At 48.3% G+C, this 21,172-nt stretch overlaps 1 protein-coding gene across 1 annotated transcript in view; it reads right to left on the bottom strand.

Moving 5' to 3' along the window:
• Positions 1-21,172, bottom strand: part of COG8 (component of oligomeric golgi complex 8) — a 73,470-nt gene that overhangs the window by 19,078 nt on the left and 33,220 nt on the right. The window contains exon 6 of the mRNA XM_033942019.1: positions 1,579-1,604. Within this exon, the coding sequence (XP_033797910.1) occupies positions 1,579-1,604 (26 nt within the window). The remainder of the gene's footprint in view (positions 1-1,578; positions 1,605-21,172) is intronic.

Raw genomic sequence — 21,172 nt, 5'->3', positions numbered from 1 at the left:
CTATACAGACTCAAGGGGCGAGAGGGGGAGAGGATACAGGAGGTTAGGTGTCAAACAGGTGGGTCTAGGTTCAGTTCGGGATGGGCTGGAGTGAGCTTTGACGGAGACTCCAAAGTACTGGGCAGAGCTCTGGCTTTCTAAGAAGAAAAAAAAAAAAAATTAAATTATAGAGAGCGTATGGTTGGGCAGACTGGATGGACCATTTGGGTCTTTATCTGCCGTCATTTACTATGTTACTATAACACTCATCTGCCCTCCCTATCTGAAGTATGCACAAGCACTTTATTTTGCAAATGCTCCCGTGCACCAATCAGTGCCCCCTTCTCATTTCCCAGAGCAGGTGAGTAGGCCACTGTCTCACAAGCAAAATCCCCAAAACTCTGCGAGTCCTGATAAATATTTTTTTTTTTCAATTGAAAAGCTTTTATTAAGAAAACACTCCAAACAGTACATAGCAAAAGCACATGAGATACAAGAACATAAATTCAATGAGCAGAACATCCCACTCCAGAAGCACACACGAAAACACAATCAGCTATGTAGTCATGTGCAAAACGTACAAACTGAAAAGAACAAGCTATAATACCCACCCCACCACAACCTATACCCCCCCCCCCCCCCGGGACAAAACATCATACCCACAGCTATCAATAAGGTCAAAACTAAACACTTCCAGACACAACCCAAACATTAAAAAGGAATATAAAGAAGGGCCCCCCCAAACCTCGCCCACACAGGCCCAACCCCCAGTGTAGCTCAAGGTCCCCGACCACCCCTACCACACACCCCCACCGAGGCCCGAAATTGGCGCCACACATGAGCATAGCCATGTAGTTTACCATGCCTCAAAGCCGTTAAGTAATACAGATTCTGCCAATTAAGCATGCGTTGCTCTACCAGGGCCCATGTGGGTGGAAGTACCTGATTCCACCGAGAGGCAACAGCCAATCTAGCAGCAGTGAATGCAAGTTTGCAGAACAGAGAGTCCCCCCGAGCCAGGTCTAATTGATGCCAAAACAACAAGGCGTGTCGCCAATCAGCCGGAATCTGGACATCCAGGATCCGGGACACCCGAGCAAAAACATCAGTCCAGAATCCACACACCCTCCTGCACTGCCACCACATGTGAAAGTAGGTACCCACTTCCCCACAGCCCCTCCAGCAAAGCACACTCGCACCCTCCTGCCACCGAGCCACAGTCTGAGGAGTATAATACCATCGGAAAAGAACCTTATATCCGTTCTCAATTATCAAAGCCGCTATACCCGCCGAGGAGATCTCCGCCCATATGTCACCCCAAGTGTCCCAGGAAATTACAGAGCCACAATCCCCCTCCCAGGCCTTCATGTATGGAAGGGGGGCCCCCCGACCATTAAGACACCGATAAATCGCAGAGAGAGCTCCCTTCCTAAGCACTGGGCCCAACAATAATTCAAAGGGCGTCTTACCACCCCTCAAGTCTCCCAAAATACCCGATGTCCTAACATAGTGAAGGACCTGCATGTAGGGGAACAGATCCCTTAATCCAAGCCCATACCTGCCCCTGAGGTCTGTAAAGGATCTCACCCCACCCAACACCGGGTCCCACAGCTGACCCATGCAGACTAAGCCCCGTGCCTCCCACTCTGCGAAGACTCCCCCCGCTCCCCCCGGTGGGAAATCAGGATTGAATCTCAACGGAGTAAACCAGGAATGACGCCCACGCCCCAGTAAACAAGCTCTGGTTTGATTCCATACCCTCAGGGAAACCGCTACCGAGGATATCTCCCCCATCAGGCGTGCCCTACCGGGTACCCACGGCCGATGTAACAAAGGCACCCCCCCACTTAACCTCTGCTCAATTTCCACCCACAGTTTCGGTGTCTGCGCCTGCCATTCCAAAAGGGCGCGTAGCTGAGCAGCCTGATAATATTTCACCACATCCGGGACTCCCAGCCCTCCGTCCCCTCTCCCCATGCACAAGACCTTTCTACTCACCCTCGGCCGTCTACCCGCCCAAATAAAATTAGAAATATGCCTTTGCACTCCCTCTAATGTTTTCCTCTCCACCCATAAAGGCAACACCTGAAATAAGAACAACAAGCGGGGCAGAATCATCATCTTCACAATGGCCACCCGGCCCAGCCAAGAAAAATACAGGTCCTTCCATTTAAGCAAATCCTGGCGGATGCGACGAAAGAGCGGAGGGAAGTTGAGGTCATACATCTCCACTCCCGGCGGTCCAAAATATACCCCTAGGTATCGCAATGAATGCGAGACCCACCGAAACGGATACCGATCTCTAAGATAGGAAACCCGGTCAGCTGGTAGGTTGATGTTAAGAAGCTCCGATTTACCGATATTGACCCGAAATCCTGACACATTCCCATAAATTTCCAACTCCTGCAATATAGCCGGTAAAGACCCGGCAGGGTCTTCCACCGTAAACAAGATATCGTCCGCAAACAGAGCCAACTTGAAGTCCCCTCCCGGCACCATGACCCCCTGAATATCCGGATTCATCCGCACACGCTGCGCCAGGGGTTCCACAGTCAAAGCAAAGAGAATCGGGGAGAGGGGACACCCCTGACGTGTACCCCTTGCTAGGGAGAAAGTCTCCGAATAACTACCATTTACTTTAATACAACTCAGGGGCCCATTATAGAGGACTCTGATCCAGTCTCTCATTCTCGGGCCCAAACCCACAGACTCCAAAACCCGAAACAAAAAGGGCCAAGAGACTCTATCGAACGCTTTCTCAGCATCGATAGACAAAAACACTGTCTCTCTTATCCCACCCCTGGCCCGGTCGTACAAGTTATAGACCCTACGCGTGTTATCACCCACCTGTCTGCCAACTACAAATCCCGACTGATCCGGATGGATCAGCCGAGGTATCCAACTCATCAATCGGTCCGCCAGAATGCGCGTGAAGATCTTAGTATCTACCCCCAATAGGGATATCGGTCTATAGGATGCACACTGGAGAGGATCCTTCCCCTCCTTAGCCAACACTGTCACACCCGCCAGACGCATAAAGAAGGGGAGGGCACTATTCCCCTGCAAAGAATTAAGAAAACGCAATAGAGGGGGCAGCAGCAGATCCTGAAATCGTTTATAGTACCGAACAGTAAAACCATCCAATCCAGGGGATTTACCAAGTTTCATAGAACGCAGCGCACTACGAGCCTCAATCAATGTAAGAGGGCGGTCCAACCTTGCCACATCTCCCTGTGCAATCTGGGGTAGCTCAGCTGATATCAAATAAGCATCCTGATCCTGTGAAGGTCCTGGATCTTCCGGGGTATAGAGTTGAGAGTAATACTCCACAAAACGTGCCCGGATAGCTTCCTCGGTCTGTAACACTTCCCCAGAAGCAGCCCGGAGTGAGAGAATCTGATTTCGTGTCTGTCGCACCTTAAGACGGTGTGCAACCAGGCGACTAGCTTTATTGGAGAACTCAAAATATCGCTGCTGGAGGAGCTGCAAATTATGGTGCAATCTTTCCAAGTCTAAAGCCTGAAGATCCCTACGAGCCTGAAGCAAGCGCTCTCGCAATACCACATTCCAGGGGGAACGCTTATGTAAACTTTCCAACCTACCAATTTCAATCAGCAGAGTAGCGGCTGCCTCCCGCCGCTTACGCTGCCTAGCCGACGCCAGGGCTATCAGCCTGCCCCTAAGGGTAGCCTTCAGCCCCTCCCAAACCGCCTCCAAGGAAGCTCCACACTCCACATTCACCTCCAAATAGTCTTGTATCCACCCCTCAATCTGCATGCCCACCTCTGGATCATCTAAGAGACTATCATTGAAGCGCCAAAATTTCCGTCCCCCACCCCCTCCCTCCCCCTGGAATCGCAACCACACCGGGGCATGGTCCGACCACGTGAAGGACTCAATCCCTGAAGACTCCACCCTCCGGAGAAGTCCCCTCTCCACAAATATATAATCAATTCTGGAATAGGAGGAGTGTACTCCCGAGAAGTAGGTATAGTCTTTCACCGAAGGGTGGAGCCACCTCCAACAATCCACCACATTCAAACCAGCCAGTGTCTCACGCAATAATTTGCGATCTCGTCTCCCATAATAATCCGCCCTCCCAGAATTATCCAAGTGAGGAGCCACGGTAAGGTTGAAATCCCCTCCAAGGACCAGGGCCCCCCCCCTTGAACTTGAGGATCCGGGGGACCAACTCGCGAAAGAAGATCCCCTGACCCTCATTAGGGGCATAGACATTAACCAGGGAGTATAAGACCCCCTCAATCGTAGCTTCCAACATAATATACCTGCCCTGGGGATCCCTCACAACCCTGTGCACCTCACAACGGATTCCCTTACGGATAAGAATGCCCACCCCGCACCTCTTAGAAGTGCCCACCCGGGAGGCCCAGAAGGCCTGCGGAAACCTGTGATCCCCCCCCAAGGATTCATGGGCTTGCAGTAAATGGGTTTCCTGAACAAAACAAACATCAGCCCTCAAACGGATCAATTCCCTATAAAAGGCCCTCCGCTTGTTAGGGGAATTAAGACCTCTAATATTGTAAGATACTAGTTTAACCACCCCCATTGTTCAAAGGAGTACAGAAACAATGCAAGACCAACCCCAACAGACATGTCCCCCCCTCCCCCCCCTCTCTCCCCCCATCCCCCCACCCCCACAGTAAGAAGCTCCCCTATATAAAACCCTAGCAATTCTCTCCTCCCCACCCCCCCCTCCCCTCCACCCCCCACTCCCCCATGTGAGAGTCCGCAGATCTCCCACCCACATACCAAGAAAGTAACAATCCCCGAAGCCCTTATCACCCCACCCCACAACAATACAAAATCGTCAAATAACAAGTATCAGTAATCCCAAACAAACACACCCGTCCAGCTACCCTCCACCACCAACCCCCCACTACTCCCTCGTAATCCCTCCCAACACTCCCTCAGCCCCCCACTCCCCCACCCCTCCACAGAGCATCCAAGTCGAGGATGACCCTCCAAGCACACCTCCCCATAGTTAAAACATAGAAACACAGTCACCCAGGGCAAACCAAACCCCCACAGGCGGGGGGGGCCTCTGGACAGTGCTAGGAGGAAGGGACAGCCAAGCAAATTATTATCCCTCCCATCAGAGGAACCACATTAAGCAGAAGCATTGTTCTGAGATGAGGGGCCACCGCCTCGACCCCCCCTCCCACTTCGTGGTCCCCGCTCCACACGCCGCCATCGTGAAGCAGATGAAGCTGATGGGAGTCCCACTCGACTGGGCCCCGCTCCCACAGAAGAAGCAGGTTCCTCAGGAATCTCGATGCCTGCTTGTTGCAGCAGGGTTCGGGCCTCCCGAACTGTAGTGACTCTGGTATGCACTCCATTGATAGTGATGACCACTCCAAAGGGAAAAGTCCAGCGGTAGCGCAGATTGCCTCGCTGCAAAGCCTTAGTCACTTCTCGGAACGCCCGGCGCTTCTGCAGCGTACTTGCCGCCAGATCTTGGTAGAATTCCAGCCGATGACCCTCCCAGGTCACTGTGCCCATTTCTCGAGCTCTGCGGAAGATCTGTTCTTTAAGCACAAAGCTCCGCAGACACAGCACAACATCTTTAGGCTGATCAGATGTGCGGGGCCCCAGTGCCCTGTGAGCACGCTCCAAGCCCGGATCCAAGGTGTCATTTTGCAGCAACCAACGAAGCAAAGTAGTGATGGTAGCGCTAACATCCTTATATTCCTGCAATTCTGGTAGGCCCCGCACCCGCAGGTTATTACGCCGGGTACGGTTCTCCAGATCCTCCACCTTGTCCATCAAAAGCTGATGTTCCGCCGCGGCACTCTCCAGGGAGCGTTGCATCCCGGTCACCGAATCCTCGCAGCAATCCAATCGCATTTCCACCGCCTCTACGCGGTTGCCCACCTCCACGAGGTCCGTGCGCAGCTCCTGCACCACCTCCCGGACCTGCACTACCACAGCCGAAATTTCGGCTTTGACTTCGGTGATCCAGCCCTGCATATCCGACTTAGTGAGGGGGTCCGTGGGGGAGCACCCCGGGGCAGACGCGCTCGCCAGCGCTGTCACCTCTGCCGCAGCCCCACTCGATTGCGCCGCCTCACCACCGCCGGTCTCCAGTCCCCCACTGCCACGTGCTGTCCGGCTCAGCGCTTGTTCCAGCGTGCGCTGGCCGGTTTTTTCAGTCGGGATTTTTTTGCGCGTTGCCATGGGGTCTCCGCTCCCTGCGCTCTCCCCTCCGTCGCCAAAGAAAATTTTTCAGCGCTTATTTCTCAGCTTATTTGGACAATTTAGCACCGGGCCCGAACGGAGCTCTGAGATCAAGCTCCCGTTCGCATCGGTGACGTCACTTCCTTCCCTGATAAATATTAAAACAATGCAAATGTTGAAGGTACAGAGAAGTATTTTCCTCCCCTTAAATGGATTATTCAGTCCTTTACATTTAGACTAACCAAATAATAACCAACACTTAAGTAATACATATACCATGGAAGTCCATCCCATCTCACTAAATAATAAAACCAGGAAACAAAGATGCTCCAAGCCATACCTTCTCCTCCACCCAGACCTCTTCCCATCCAGGTGCAAACAATGGTGCTAGCCTACTGTGCACATGAAAATGGCATCAATCTTAACCCTCTGGCTATGAAAGAATGTATCAAATACTTTTCCAATACACTCCTCCCCGTACCCACTCTCTAAATTCTAAACTACCCACAAATTCCAGTATTCAAACATCTAAATCCCTATGCACAAGTATTAACTCCAAAGTCCAAATAAGTTGTTAAATCCTTAAGACCCTCAAAGGTTCTGGTGCTATTAAAGAGAGTACGGTAAGTCTCAGCCTGGCTGGAAACAGCATCCCAGACTGTGCCCCTAGGTTCTCTGTGAGCATTTTGGTGCATTTTACTTGGGATCGCAAATCCTTAGCCTTCCCACTTTTGGTCCTAAGAGTGGGTGGAACGTGGACCACATGAGGGGATCTGTTTTGGAGCAGTCTGTCTGGGATCCATCACTGCTGGTGCAGATCTGAAGAGCTCCTCATTGGAATTCACAATCACATGAAGAAAAACAGATGGGTAGAAATATATGCAGAAAATTCAAGTTCCAGTTAATTATTATTTTAAAGCAACTTGTATATTTACAGGACACTCCCACAACTTTCTTAACCGTCCTGTGAATATACAAGTTGTTAAAATATTTCAATCACCTACAGTGCGGCTGGACTTTAGATTGTTTGGTTTCCTGAGGCAGGAGCACGAAATGTGTTCACGTTGGAACCAAGCTTTAAGTTAAAGAAATTTTGAACTTTTTGAAATTCTTTTGTTGATTATAGTTTACTTGGCACTAAGTTATGCTTAAAAGTATGAAAGATCTAGCATGATTAGGTGGTGAGGTGGTATAGGGGGGATTTTCCTTCCCCAAACCCCTCCATGTCTCTGAGCTGATCTTTACATATGTATAGCATCTCTTGAACAACCATTTAAGTGAAACTAGGGGTAGTGTTCTCTCTTTACACAAAAACGTATTTTGCTACCTTTTTTGCAATATTATTGGTATATGTATACCTTCTCCCTGTGTATGTCTGACTTAGCCTACATCCATCTTTGGCATTAACTTTTAATATTCAGCTTTCTTCAATTTTTCTGCTTCCTTCTCAAATATATCTACTTTTCCATGTCTTCCCTTTCCTTCCCATCTATCCATGTGCACCATCTCCTCCCTTTCCCTCCCCCATGTGTACAATCTCCTCCCTCTTTCTTCTCCCCTTTTTCCATCTCTTCCCTTTTCCATATCTTCTCCATCCCTGGCAGCATCTCTTCCCTTTCTCCCCCTCTGGTGGTCTAACATTTTTCTCTCCTTCCCACAGTTTGGCATCTCTCTTTGTGGTCTGGCATCTCTGTCATTGTCTTCCCCCTCTCCCCTACCTTAGTCTTGAATCTTTCTCTCCTCCTTCCCTCTCCCCTCCAGTAGCCCCATCTCTTTCCTTCCATTTCCCCTTTCTGTAGCTCTCTCCTCCTCCCTTCCATAGTCTAGTCTGGCATCTCCTTCCCTTTCCCCCTTGTGGTCTGGTATCTCTCTCCTTCCCTCCCCCCTCCAGTAGTCTGACATTTCTCTCCTTCCCTTTCTCCTTTCTTGTGGTCTGGTATCTCTTCTTCTCTCCTTTCCTTTCCTTCCCTCCTCCCTACCATGGCTTTGCATCTCTGTTCTCCTCTTTCCCTTCCCTCTCCTGGAGCTCTGGCATCTTTCTTTGACCTCCCCATCATCGTGGTCCAGTATCTCTCTAATAACCACCCCTACTGCGATCCCACCATGATCCTCTTGCATTCTCCCCTTCATAGGATCCAGTGGTTCCTCACCCTTCTCCTTCCAGACAGCTGCTCTTGCACTCTTCGGGCTGCTGGCAGCATGAATGAAGTAAATACTCTGCCTTTGGCGGCCCAGAAGCTTTCCCTCTGCTATTTGGGGACAGGAAACAGAAGCAGAGGGAAAGCTTCCGGATTGCCAAAGGCAGCATGTTTACCTCGCTCACGCTGACGGTGGCCTGAAGAAAGAGCAGCTGCTGTGAAGGAAAAGCATTGGATCCTGTAGGGGGGGGAGATGCCTAGCAGGTCTCTGTAGGCCACCACTGGCTCACTGACCTTGCAGTGAAGACCACTGCCCTAAGCTAACTGCTTTTGCCACATTCTCTGGCAACAATTCTAGCATTTAATTATTACACATTGAGTGAAAAAATATTTTCTCATTTGTTTTAAATCTACTACTTAGTAACTTCATTGTATGTCCCTTAATCTTAGTATTTTTGGAAAAAAACAAACAAGCAATTCATGTCTACCCATGGACTTCCTGTCAGCCCATGCTATTCTGGATCTGCTTCAATCAGGCTTTCACCCACTGAATTACTAAAGTTTCCAATGACCTGATCTGGGCCAGATTCTTGATACACTGTCCTTGTTGGGATTCCAGTGTTCTGCCCTCTCCTGGTTTTCTTCCTATCTCTCCTATCGCACCTTCAGAGTATGCAATGGAGGTTCCTCCTCCACAGCCTTCCTGCTATCGACTGGTGTACCTCAAGGCTCTGTCCTGGAACCACTCCTTTTCTCAATCTATACTTGCTCACTTGGAGCGCTGATCTCTCACAGCTTCCAGTATCACCTCTATGCTGACTCCCCCTAGATTTACCTCTCTGCACGAAATCTCTACTGAAACACAGAACAGAGTCTCAGCCTGTCTGTCTGACATTGCCACCTGGATGTCTCACCGCCATTTAAAATTGAATATGGCTAAACTAGAGTTGCTCATCTTCCCACCTAAACCTACCTCTCCGCTTCCCTCGTTCTCAGTCTCTGTGGACAACACTGATATCCTTCCTGTTTTGTCTGGTTGTAATCTTGGGGTCATCTTTGATGCCTCTCTCTCCTTCACCACCCAGATACAACATATTGCTAAAACCTTCCTCTTCTTCCTCTATATTACCAAAATCCGACCCTTCCTTTCTGAGCACTCTACCAAAACACTTATCCATGCCCTCATCACCTCATGCTTAGATTACTGCAATTCACTATTCTCAGGTCTTCCGCTTAGCCAACTCGCTCCCCTCCAATCCGTCCAGAATTCGGCTGCATGATTCATATGCCGGGAGAGCCGCTATACTCATGTTACCCCTCTCCTAAAGTCACTTTATTGACTTCCCAACCATTTCAGGCTACAATTCAAACTCCTTTTTGACCTACAAATGCACTCACTCAGCTGCCCCTCACTATCTCTCTTCACTTATCTCCCCCTATGATCCCCCACCCCATGTGAGCTCCGCTCAGCTGATAAGTCCCTCCTATCTGTGCCCTTCTCTTCAACTGCTAACTCCAGACTCCATCCTTTCTGCGCCATATGCTTGAAACAAGCTGCACAAAAAGCTATGGTGGGCTCAGTCTCTGACAGTGTCAAGGCCCAGTTAAAAGCCCACCTCTTTAAGAGAGTTTTCAACTCCTAACTCCTTTTACCTTGGGTTCTGCATCCCTATATGTTGTGTCTGTCTGTCCAAGTTAAATTGTAAGCTCTTCCGAGCAGGGACTATCTGTAAATGTCAAAATGTAAAGTGCTGCCTATGCCTTTCAATGTTAGATAAGTGCTAAGTAGTAATGCCCATTCCATTCCACTCCACTCATTGTTTTAGAGACCTGTATCATATCATCCCGAGCCATCTCTTCTCCAAGTTGAAGAGCCCTAGCTGCTTTAGCCTTTCCTCAAAGGGAAGTTGTCCCAAACCTTTTATCATTTTTGTCGCCCTTCTCTATACCTTTTCTAATTCCACTATATCTTTTTTGAGATACGGCAACCAGATTTACACCGTTTTCCAGGTGCGGCTGTACTATAGAGCGATACAAGGGCACTGTAACATTTTCATCTTTGTTTTCCATTCCTTTCCTAACGTTCTATTTGCTTTCTTTGCCATCACTATGCACTACGTTAAAGAAAAGTACAGGGACTCATATATGAAAGCCCTAGTCAGTAAGAGTATTTATAATAAAAGATGATAGACTGACTACATTGGTGATAAATGCCAGCGGGGAGAGAGCTGATGACAGCTTAGAAAAACGCTCAGAAAAAGTGAAACTCTGAGGGGGGTGAATACCTCCCCTTGGGCAAGAGTTTACAATCCAATCATTGCATTTGCTATTTGGAGCATCACTCTCTGACCGCTGGTAAAACTCAATTGTTTCAATAGCTTTTGGTTGACAAAAAATTTGTTCAAAAGTATCATGCACAAAATCTCTTGCTCATTGAATGATACTATACACGTATCTGTGCAAGCTTTTAAGGATTGTGGTTGTAAGGGCTCTAGGGGTCTAGAGCCCTTACAACCACAATCCTTAAAAGCTTGCACAGATAAGTGTATAGTATCATTCAATGAGCAAGAGATTTTGTGCATGATACTTTTGAACAAATTTTTTGTCAACCAAAAGCTATTGAAACAATTGAGTTTTACCAGCGGTCAGAGAGTGATGCTCCAAATAGCAAATGCAATGATTGGATTGTAAACTCTTGCCCAAGGGGAGGTATTCACCCCCCTCAGAGTTTCACTTTTTCTGAGCGTTTTTCTAAGCTGTCATCAGCTCTCTCCCCGCTGGCATTTATCACCAATGTAGTCAGTCTATCATCTTTTATCACTATGCACTAAGCAGAGGATTTCAACGTATCATCAGTGGTGCCACCAAGATCCTTTTCCTGAGCGGTGACTCCTAGTGTGGAACCCTCCATCACGCAGCTAAAGTTTGGGTTAATCTTTTGCACATGCTCACATTGAACCTCATTTGGCTGCCCAGATGTGTAAAGTCCTCTTGCAATTTTTCACAAAACAACTTTAGGCCCCTTTTACAATGTCACAGTAGTGAGTCTTGGCACAGCAAATGTGACATAGCCCATAGAAATTGAATGTGCTGCGCTGGAATCACTCCCGTGTCTTTATAAAAGTGTCATTAGCAAACTTAATCACCTCACTGGTTATTACCATCTCTAGATCTTTTATAATTGTTAAAAAGCAGCAGTCCCAGCACAGACCCCTGGGGAACCCCACCATGTACCACTGAGAATATTGATCATTTAACCCTATGATTTGTCCTATCCTGTGGCTTTCTAATTTCCTCAGAAGGCAAATGCTTTGATACTGTGTGTGAAAGGCGATTTAAGCAAATACAAATAAAGTAAATTTACATTTTTTTCTCTTATGCTTGTGATTTACAAGGGGTTTTGTATATTTCTGCTTAGTTCCTATTCTACTTTTTCTTATGACCATGGCTACAAGATTTTTGGGTATGGGTTGTGTTTCAAAAGCTGTCTGGAAACTGTTTTAGCTCCATCTCTTCTAGTCAGTTTCCAGGTCAACAGTCCAAGACTTAAAAAAGCATTTTCTTCTCTTAGCTGCAACCTTCCCGCCTAATGCTCTCGAGCTTGCAAGGGAAGCCCAAATTCCCTTTTTATATCTGAGAATAGTCTGATGGCGATATATAACATTTTTGAGTGCCCAGCAATGAAACACTGCTGACATGATTCCAGGTACAAATTCAGGGTTACTCTGGATAGGCAGAAGCAGTGTCTTATCTGCCCTTATTTTAAACAAGGAGCACACCCATCTCCAAGCCCTCTGAATGGGAGGAGACGCACGGTAGGTAAACAGCATATAAGGCATATAGGTAGATGTAGTAATGGGCTAAAGTGGTTTTCACTGGTGTAAATAACAAATGTGATATTGCTCTGCCTAAGCTGGTACTTCTTGGGGCAAAGCTATTAGCTTGAATGATATCCTTTCCAAAGGAATTTCTTTAGAAGGCGTATGCTATGGTTATGTGTGATTGAAGAAATAGGCGTAGTAAGAAGCAGCAGCTGAAACAAGTATAGCTAGTAAGATAATGTTAACATTGTATAAGGAAATCATATCTACTGGGGACAAAGGGTGCGCTTGCCAAGTTAATAATTTCTGTTCTGGATATTTGTTTCCCCACCCACTGATTGGGCATCATAGGGTCTAGTGCAGGGGTCTCAAAGTCCCCAATGAAGATGCATGAGATCTATGTGCATGCACTGCTTTCAATCCTGAAAACCCGACTGGATTGCAGCCCTCAAGGAGGGACTTTGAGATCCCTGGTCTAGTGGCAGAGCTACAGCCAAAGTAAAAGGTTCTGAGCACAGCTTTTAGGGAGGACTAGGCCCTACTCAAGACCAACACGATGTCAGCTGCGAAGGCCAGAACCTTCACTCCCTGGCCATCCTTATCGGCTAGAAAAGTGTGCAGAGAAACGCTTCCAAATAAAATAAGACATGTGCCTCGTCAAATTGGGAAGGAGGGGGTAGATTTCCTCCCTCAGTTCAACGAATCAGCACTCTGGGCTCCTTTTACTAAACAGCACCAGAGGTTTTTAACATGGGCTGACGAGGGCAACTCTGACACTCATTTCTAGCGCTGTTTACTAAAACCCAGCGTCTATACAGTGCTATTCTGACTGCAGTGATGCAAAACCTCTGAGAGCGAGCACCACACATTCATACATGCCTTTCCTACTGTCCTGGACTATGTGAGACTTAAGAAGCACTCGGTGATCCTCTCAGCAAGGCACTTATTCCATGGATCTCACCTGAAATTTCCACAGCCCGATACCTGGGAACACAAGCCAAGAAGCCAGAGATGCTTTCACAGCCTTCAGGGAAGGACAGAATGTGAGAGTCAAGCACTCGCATGGTGGGATTAATGAAAATAGTAAGAGGGAAGGGCACCATCTCCCGAGCCTCCCTCACAGCCACAACGGTTTCTTTATATATTTCTTCTGGGAACTCCATGGCCAAGACCTGGAGTGGAACCCCAACCTGTGGAGCACTGAGACCGACACACTCGAAGCGCTTCATTACTCTTATCAGGGTTTGAATCAGAGTCTGTATCTCAGGCTCCAGGATACAAGAGGGCTCCACAGGCGCAGCAAGGGACCTAAGGATGGGGTCACCAGCCTGACACACATGCTTATAGGGGGGGATGGAGGCTCCAAGCACTTTCCGCTTCAGGTACTTCCAGTAGGTGCGCTGCTTTTCCTGGGGTGTAGAACTGCAGGTCCTGTAAGGGATGAGAACTAGATCAGCTCCCAAAGAGCAACACCAGGGCCTGTTAAAGGTAGCCAGACCAGAGAAAATTGGCTTCAGGCCTTTACAGAGACAGAGGTTCAGCCTATGTTGTAGGAATTTCCCAATCCTGCCAGCAGCCATAACTGGAAAAAAAACCCTGTGAATGATAAAAGATGAATATAAGCAGCAAGAACTAAGTCACCCAATTTTCACCATCAGCATGTCCAGGGGCTATAAAGCCAGGCCTTCATCAGGGACTGTCTCACATGAGTTAAGAGATCAGCAGTCAACTGGAGTCTAAATATGTCCAGTGACTGGAGCTGAGGCCCAGTACCTCAGGGGTGTTTTGAACTTTGTTATTCCACCTCATCAGCCCCCCTCTAATTTCCTACATAAGCACTATGTTCTGATTCTCCCTTTTGTCTGTCAAAATTAGATTGTAAGCTCCTGTGAGCAGGGACTTTATCCCAGGACAAGCAGGCAGCATATTCTTGACTGATGGGTGACGGCACCGACGGAGCCCCGGTACGGACACTTTTAGAGTGATTGCACTCTAAGAACTTGGAAAGTTCTAGAGACCGCACCGCGCATGCGCGAGTGCCTTCCCGCCCGACCCCGACGCGCGGTCCCTCAGTTTCTTAGTTTCCGCGGAGCTAAGAAGTCGCATTTTCAACGGCTGTTGAAATATTTTTTTCATTCGCCTTCCCGCTCGCGTAAACTTTTTCGGGTTCTTTTTGCCCTTTCTTTTTTCTTTCTTAAAAAAAAAAAAAATTTCTTTTGTTTTTGTCGAGTTTTCTTGATTTGACCCGGCGGGGCCTACTGCCATCATCGAGGCCTCGGCCTTCGATTTGGCAGAAGCCGTTTTTACGTTCATGCCCCCCCAGCCTGGGTTCAAGAAGTGCCAGCGGTGTGCACGGCCTATTTCCCTGACAGACCCGCACAACTGGTGCCTTCAGTGTCTGGGTCCGGAACATCAGGCCTCTACCTGCACCCGCTGTGCCACTTTGAAAAAGCGGACTCTCAAAAATCGAGAGATACAGCAAAGACTGCTTTTCGGCACCGACATGTCCGACCCCGCGTCTTCGGCGCCGGTCTCGGTACCTGTTTCGTCGGCACCCACCTCATCGACGCCACGCGATACCGCGTCGGCGTCGCAGCATGCAGGTAAGCCGGCTAAGAAGCCTTCCCCGCTGGAACGTCCTCCGGTCTCCATTGCAGAGAGTCCAATCCTGCTGACCGTGAGGCGCCAGCGGAAGCGCTCCGCCCCTATTGAGGTGAGTCCCTCGACATCGGGCTCCTCATCTCCGGGGCGTCGAGCGGCACCGCAGGTACCGCAGAAGAAAAAAGCGGTACCGGTGCCCTCCCTTGATGATCGCATTGCGGCCATCTTGCAGGTACAGCTGAAGGAACAGCTCAAACAACTCCTTCCAGCTCTCCTGACACCGAGCCCTCCGGTATCGGTCCCCACTGAGCAACCGGTACCGATCGTGGAACAGTCCGTATTATCACCATCCACTCCTTCGGTACCGGTCCACTTGGCCTCATCGGCATCGATGCCTGTCCTCGCACCGGAGCCCAGGTCTCATCACCAATCGGTACAGACATCGGCTCCGGTGCGACCGATAACATCGCCCGGTACCGCGTCGGTGAGGTCGGGTAAGTCGGTACAGAAGTCCCGACACCGAGATCCATCCACCCCTGAGTCTCGGGACCGTGGTCCCCATGTTCGAGACCCTGATCTGTGGGGCGACTCTGAAGAACCTCTTCAGTCAGAAGGGGAGTGTTCATCAGAGGAAGACGAGCCTGTTCTGCAGGATATTTCCTCCAAACCTGATTCCACCTCTTTCTCTTCTTTTTTAAGAGATATGTGTGAATCTCTTTCCATTCCTTTGGAGGCTGAATCTAAAAAGTCCAAAGCTTTTTTGGACGCTCTTGATTTTGATCAGCCTCCAAAGGAATTCTTGAAACTCCCTTTACATGACATCCTGAGGGAGACATTTTACAAGAATCTGGAGACTCCTCTTACTATCCCGGGAGCTCCCCGCAAATTGGATTCCCTTTATAAAGTAATCCCTATTCCTGGTTTTGATAAACCACAGCTCTCTCATGAGTCTCTTCTTGTAGAATCCACCCTCAAGAAGTCCTTAGGAGCTAGTGTCTATGCCTCTGTCCCTCCTGGCAGAGAGGGTAAAGCCATGGATAAATTCGGTAAGCGACTTTACCAGAATGCGATGCTTGCTAATCGTTCTGGTAACTATGCTTTTCATTTTTCGTTTTATTTAAAGCATCTCCTTACCACCATGGCTTCCTTTGAGCAGTACCTTCCTGTGGGGAATCGTGAGGCTTTCCATCAGTGCTCTTCAGCTCTTTTCCAGCTCAGGAAATTCATGGTAAGGTCTATATATGACACTTTTGAGCTTACCTCTAGAGCAACAGCCATATCTGTAGCCATGCGCCGTTTGGCTTGGCTCAGAGTCTCTGAGCTTGATGTTAATCATCAAGACCGGTTGGCTAATGCCCCATGTTTAGGGGATGAGCTGTTTGGAGATTCTATGGACTCAACGACCCAGAAGCTCTCGGCTCATGAAACCCGCTGGGATACCCTTCTTAAGACCAAGAAGAAACCTCCACCTTCACGGCCATTCAGACAGCAAACGGCCTATCAGCGGCGTTTTGTGGCTCGCCCCTTGCAGCCTTCCACTCAGCAACCTAGGAGGCAGCGTCAACAGCAGCGGCAAGCACCTAGACCTCAGCAGCAACAACCAGCTAAGCAGCCTCCTCCACAAAAATCGACTCAGCCCTTTTGACTTGATCCTCGAGGGCATAGCCAGCGTTCAACCTTCTCCTCTCCTCCCTCAACCGATAGGAGGACGTCTGTCTTTCTTTCTCAGCCGGTGGGAAGTTATCACTTCGGACCAGTGGGTCCTCAACATCATCCGCCACGGCTACTCTCTCAACTTTCACACCCTCCCGGGCCAAAGTCTACCAAAAGAGTCTGCTTTGCACACTCCTCAATCTGCCCTCCTTTGTCAGGAGGTTCAGTCCCTCCTGCTTCTGAACGCCATAGAGGAAGTTCCTCTGGACCAAAGAGGGCACGGGTTCTACTCCCGGTATTTTCTAGTCCCCAAGAAAACAGGAGACCTCAGACCAATTCTAGATCTGCGAGATCTCAACAAATGTTTGGTCAAAGAAAAATTCAAAATGCTATCTCTAGCTACGCTTTATCCTCTCCTCGATCACAACGACTGGCTATGCTCTCTCGATCTCAAAGAGGCCTACACTCACATTCCAATTCATCCGGCCTCCAGACAGTACCTGCGCTTCATGATCAATCACTGTCATTACCAATACAGAGTGCTCCCCTTCGGTCTTGCCTCCTCTCCAAGAGTGTTCACCAAATGTCTGGTAGTGGTGGCAGCTTTTCTGCGCTCCCACCACCTTCAGGTTTTTCCCTACCTGGACGACTGGTTAATCAAGGCCATTTCATCTCAGACTGTTCTTCTGGCCACCAACCAGACCATCTTTTTTCTCCAACTCCTGGGGTTCGAAATCAATATACCCAAGTCTCACCTTCTTCCTACGCGGAGACTTCAATTCATTGGAGCGATACTGGACACGGTCCAGATGAGAGCCTTCTTGCCGGACAACCGTCTTCACAACCTCCAATCGCTCTGTCAGCAGGTGCTGTCCCAGCACTCCATTTCTGCAAAGCAGATGATGATTCTCTTGGGTCACATGGCCTCCACAGTTCATGTCACACCACTGGCACGGCTTCACCTGCGCACTCCTCAATGGACCCTGGCTCTCCAGTGGTCTCAAGCGACAGACTCTTGCTCACGACACATATCTGTGACATCGTCTCTTCGTCAGTCTCTGCAATGGTGGTTGATATCCTCAAATCTCTCCAGGGGCCTTCTGTTCCATCTGCCTCCTCATCATCTGGTCATCACCACCGACGCCTCCCCTTATGCATGGGGAGCCCATCTGAACGAGTTCCAAACTCAGGGCCTTTGGACTCCTCAGGAAAAGAAGCATCACATCAATTTCCTGGAACTCAGGGCAATGTTCTATGCCCTCAAAGCCTTCCAACACCTTCTATTTCCTCAAGTCCTTCTCATTTGCACAGACAACCAGGTGGCCATGTACTACATCAACAAGCAAGGGGGAACGGGCTCTCGCCTCTTATGCCAGGAAGCCCAGAGAATCTGGTCTTGGGCATCCTCGCGCCGCTTATTCCTGAAAGCGATTTATATTCAAGGAGAACAGAACTTCTTAGCGGACAAGCTCAGCAGAGTTCTCCAACCCCACGAATGGACTCTCGACCCATCGACTCTACAGTCCATCTTTGCACAATGGGGCACTCCTCAGGTGGACCTTTTTGCAGCTCCTCACAATCATCAGTTGCCCCAATTCTGCTCCAGACTTTACTCTCCTCACCGTCTGGCAGCGGATGCATTTCTTCTGGATTGGTCCAATCTGTTCCTTTATGCTTTCCCTCCTCTGCCTCTCATGCTTCGGACCTTGGTCAAACTAAAGAGGGAACGGGCCACCATGATTCTGATTGCTCCACGGTGGCCCAGACAACATTGGTTCTCCCTTCTACTTCAACTCAGTTCCAGGGATCCATTTCTACTTCCACTGTTTCCATCTCTGCTTACACAGGATCAGGAAACCCTCCTCCATCCCAACCTGCAGTCTCTACACCTGACAGCTTGGTATCTCTCGGGCTGACTTCAACTGATCTTTTGCTATCTCAGCCTGTTCGCTCCATCCTGGACGCCTCCAGGAAACCAGCCACTCTTCAATGTTATCATCAAAAGTGGACGAGGTTTTCTTCTTGGTGTCTCCTACATCATCATGACCCCAAGTCTCTTGCAGTGGAACCCCTATTGGATTATCTGCTTTCTCTGTCTACTTCTGGTCTCAAGTCTACTTCCATCAGAGTTCATCTCAGTGCCATTACGGCCTTTCATGAGCCGGTCCAAGGGAAACTCCTTTCAGCTCATCCCCTGGTCTCCAGATTCATGCGAGGTCTTTTCAATCTGAAACCACCTCTCAAAGCACCTCCGGTGATCTGGGATCTAAACGTGGTTCTCTCCGCCTTGATGAAGCCTCCATTCGAACCCTTGGCTACTACCTCTTTCAAGTTTCTCACTTGGAAGGTACTTTTTCTTATTGCTCTCACCTCTGCCAGGAGGGTCAGTGAGCTCCATGCACTAGTTTCTGATCCACCTTTCACTGTCTTTCATCACGACAAGGTGGTTCTACGTACACATCCAAAGTTTCTCCCTAAGGTTGTTTCTGAGTTCCATCTCAACCAATCTATTGTACTACCTGTTTTTTTCCCTAAACCTCACTCCCATTCCGGGGAACAGGCTCTTCATACTTTGGACTGTAAGCGGGCTTTAGCTTACTATTTAGACCGTACTAAGCCCCACAGATCATCTCCCCAACTTTTTCTGTCCTTTGACCCGAATAAATTGGGACGTCCTGTTTCTAAGCGCACACTATCTAATTGGCTTGCTGCGTGCATTTCATTCTGCTATGCTCAGTCCGGACTGACACTGGAAGGTTCTGTCACGGCACATAGAATTAGAGCTATGGCAGCATCTGTAGCTTTCCTCCGTTCCACGCCCATTGAGGAAATCTGCAAAGCTGCTACGTGGTCCTCAGTCCATACTTTTACATCTCATTATTGTCTGGATGCTTTCTCCAGACGGGATGGACATTTCGGCCAATCTGTTTTACAAAATTTGTTTTCCTAATGGCCAACCTTCCCTCCATCCCTCTTTTTGTTAGCTTGGAGGTCACCCATCAGTCAAGAATATGCTGCCTGCTTGTCCTGGGATAAAGCACAGTTACTTACCGTAACAGGTGTTATCCAGGGACAGCAGGCAGATATTCTTGCGTCCCACCCACCTCCCCGGGTTGGCTTCTTAGCTGGCTTATCTTAACTGAGGGACCGCGCGTCGGGGTCGGGCGGGAAGGCACTCGCGCATGCGCGGTGCGGTCTCTAGAACTTTCCAAGTTCTTAGAGTGCAATCACTCTAAAAGTGTCCGTACCGGGGCTCCGTCGGTGCCGTCACCCATCAGTCAAGAATATCTGCCTGCTGTCCCTGGATAACACCTGTTACGGTAAGTAACTGTGCTATCTCTTACATGTACAATGTGCAGCGCTGTGTGCACTAAAGAAATAATAAATTGTTATTGTAGTTGTTGGATAGAGCTACTGGGGTACAAAATCCCAGGGCCTCCATCCACCAATGTCTCTGAAGATTAGGGGGGGGGGGGTCGTAAGGGACCAACTGTAGCTTCTTGGTAATGATAGCTCAAGAGATTAGAGGCTGAGGAGGGCAAGATTTCTAGCTGGCTCTACATTTGCCCAACAGGTTGATTTGATTTGTTCACTTAATAGTCAAAATTGAAAGCATCCTAATAAATATATTATAATCATAAACACATGATTCATACATTTTGAAATCTGAGAAGCTTGACTAGGAAGCCAGGATTTCAATTTTATAGAATTTGCCTTGTCCCTTACTCCAAGTGGAAACTAATGCAGCAATTTCAGAGGACCATGGCTAAATCTTTCTCCTAGATTAGAAGATAATCTGATTACAACCTGTTGCCAAGCCAGAGACAATTTATACTAGGGTCTGCTGAAAAGTTCTCAGCCCAAACAACAAAGTCGGGGCACTCGCCATCAAGGCTAAGTGTTGGCCCTTGATGGAGGCTCAGCGGCCCTTCCTATAGAGAATCTTAAAGCTAGAGCTTTTATCTTGGCTAAATTAACTTACAACAATCCCAATCCGATAACCCCACCAACAGTAAGTATATATCACTCTGATGTTAGTACAGAGAAATACTATAAAGGAAGGAAAAGATCTGGCTAATGCTTTGGCATGGGTTAGTTGTTAAACCTCCATGCCATCCAGCTACATAATGTTCACTTTGCATCTTATGTGACTAACCTGTAATGGACTATTTTGTAAGAAATATTTTCTTTGTAAAATAATCTAATTGTCACCTTCTATTTAATCACTAATTACTAGCAGAGCTGAAAGTTCAAATTTCAATCAGTCCATGTCTAAAAAGAAGAATGTTTTAGCAGATAAAGCAGCAATTATTTTTCTGGCTCAGCAAAGCTGGAACAGTTCAAAGTTTAATCTTTTCATCACAAAGAAAGAGGAGGAAACCCAGCTTGCTGGAGCCTGGGAAGACTTTCTCTACTACAGACTTCCTTCTCTGTTGCATGCATGCTCTCTGCTACTTCTTTGCAATGTCCAACCTTTTTTTGCAAGTCAATAATATAACATAAAGCTAGCTACAAATTGTCTATTCTCCTTCCTCATCATTATCATTAACTTACTTTTCCCAGTGCTGGTCTACCACTACACCTAGCCAAAATGGCCACCCGGAAATAACGGGTGCCTGAGGAGGACAAAAATGTTCTTGACCAAAGTGCTTTCAATATAAAAGTCTCTCACATAACAAATTAAGAGTTTTATCAAAGAAACACTTTCCAGACCAGATATGTTTAAAGCCAGTGGTTCCCAATCCTGTCCTGGAGGACCACCAGGCTAGTCGGGTTTTCAGGATA

This window comes from Geotrypetes seraphini, chromosome 4, assembly GCF_902459505.1.
Source record: "Geotrypetes seraphini chromosome 4, aGeoSer1.1, whole genome shotgun sequence".
Classification (NCBI taxonomy): Eukaryota; Metazoa; Chordata; class Amphibia; order Gymnophiona; family Dermophiidae; genus Geotrypetes; species Geotrypetes seraphini.
This window is presented reverse-complemented; position numbering and strand designations above follow the sequence as displayed.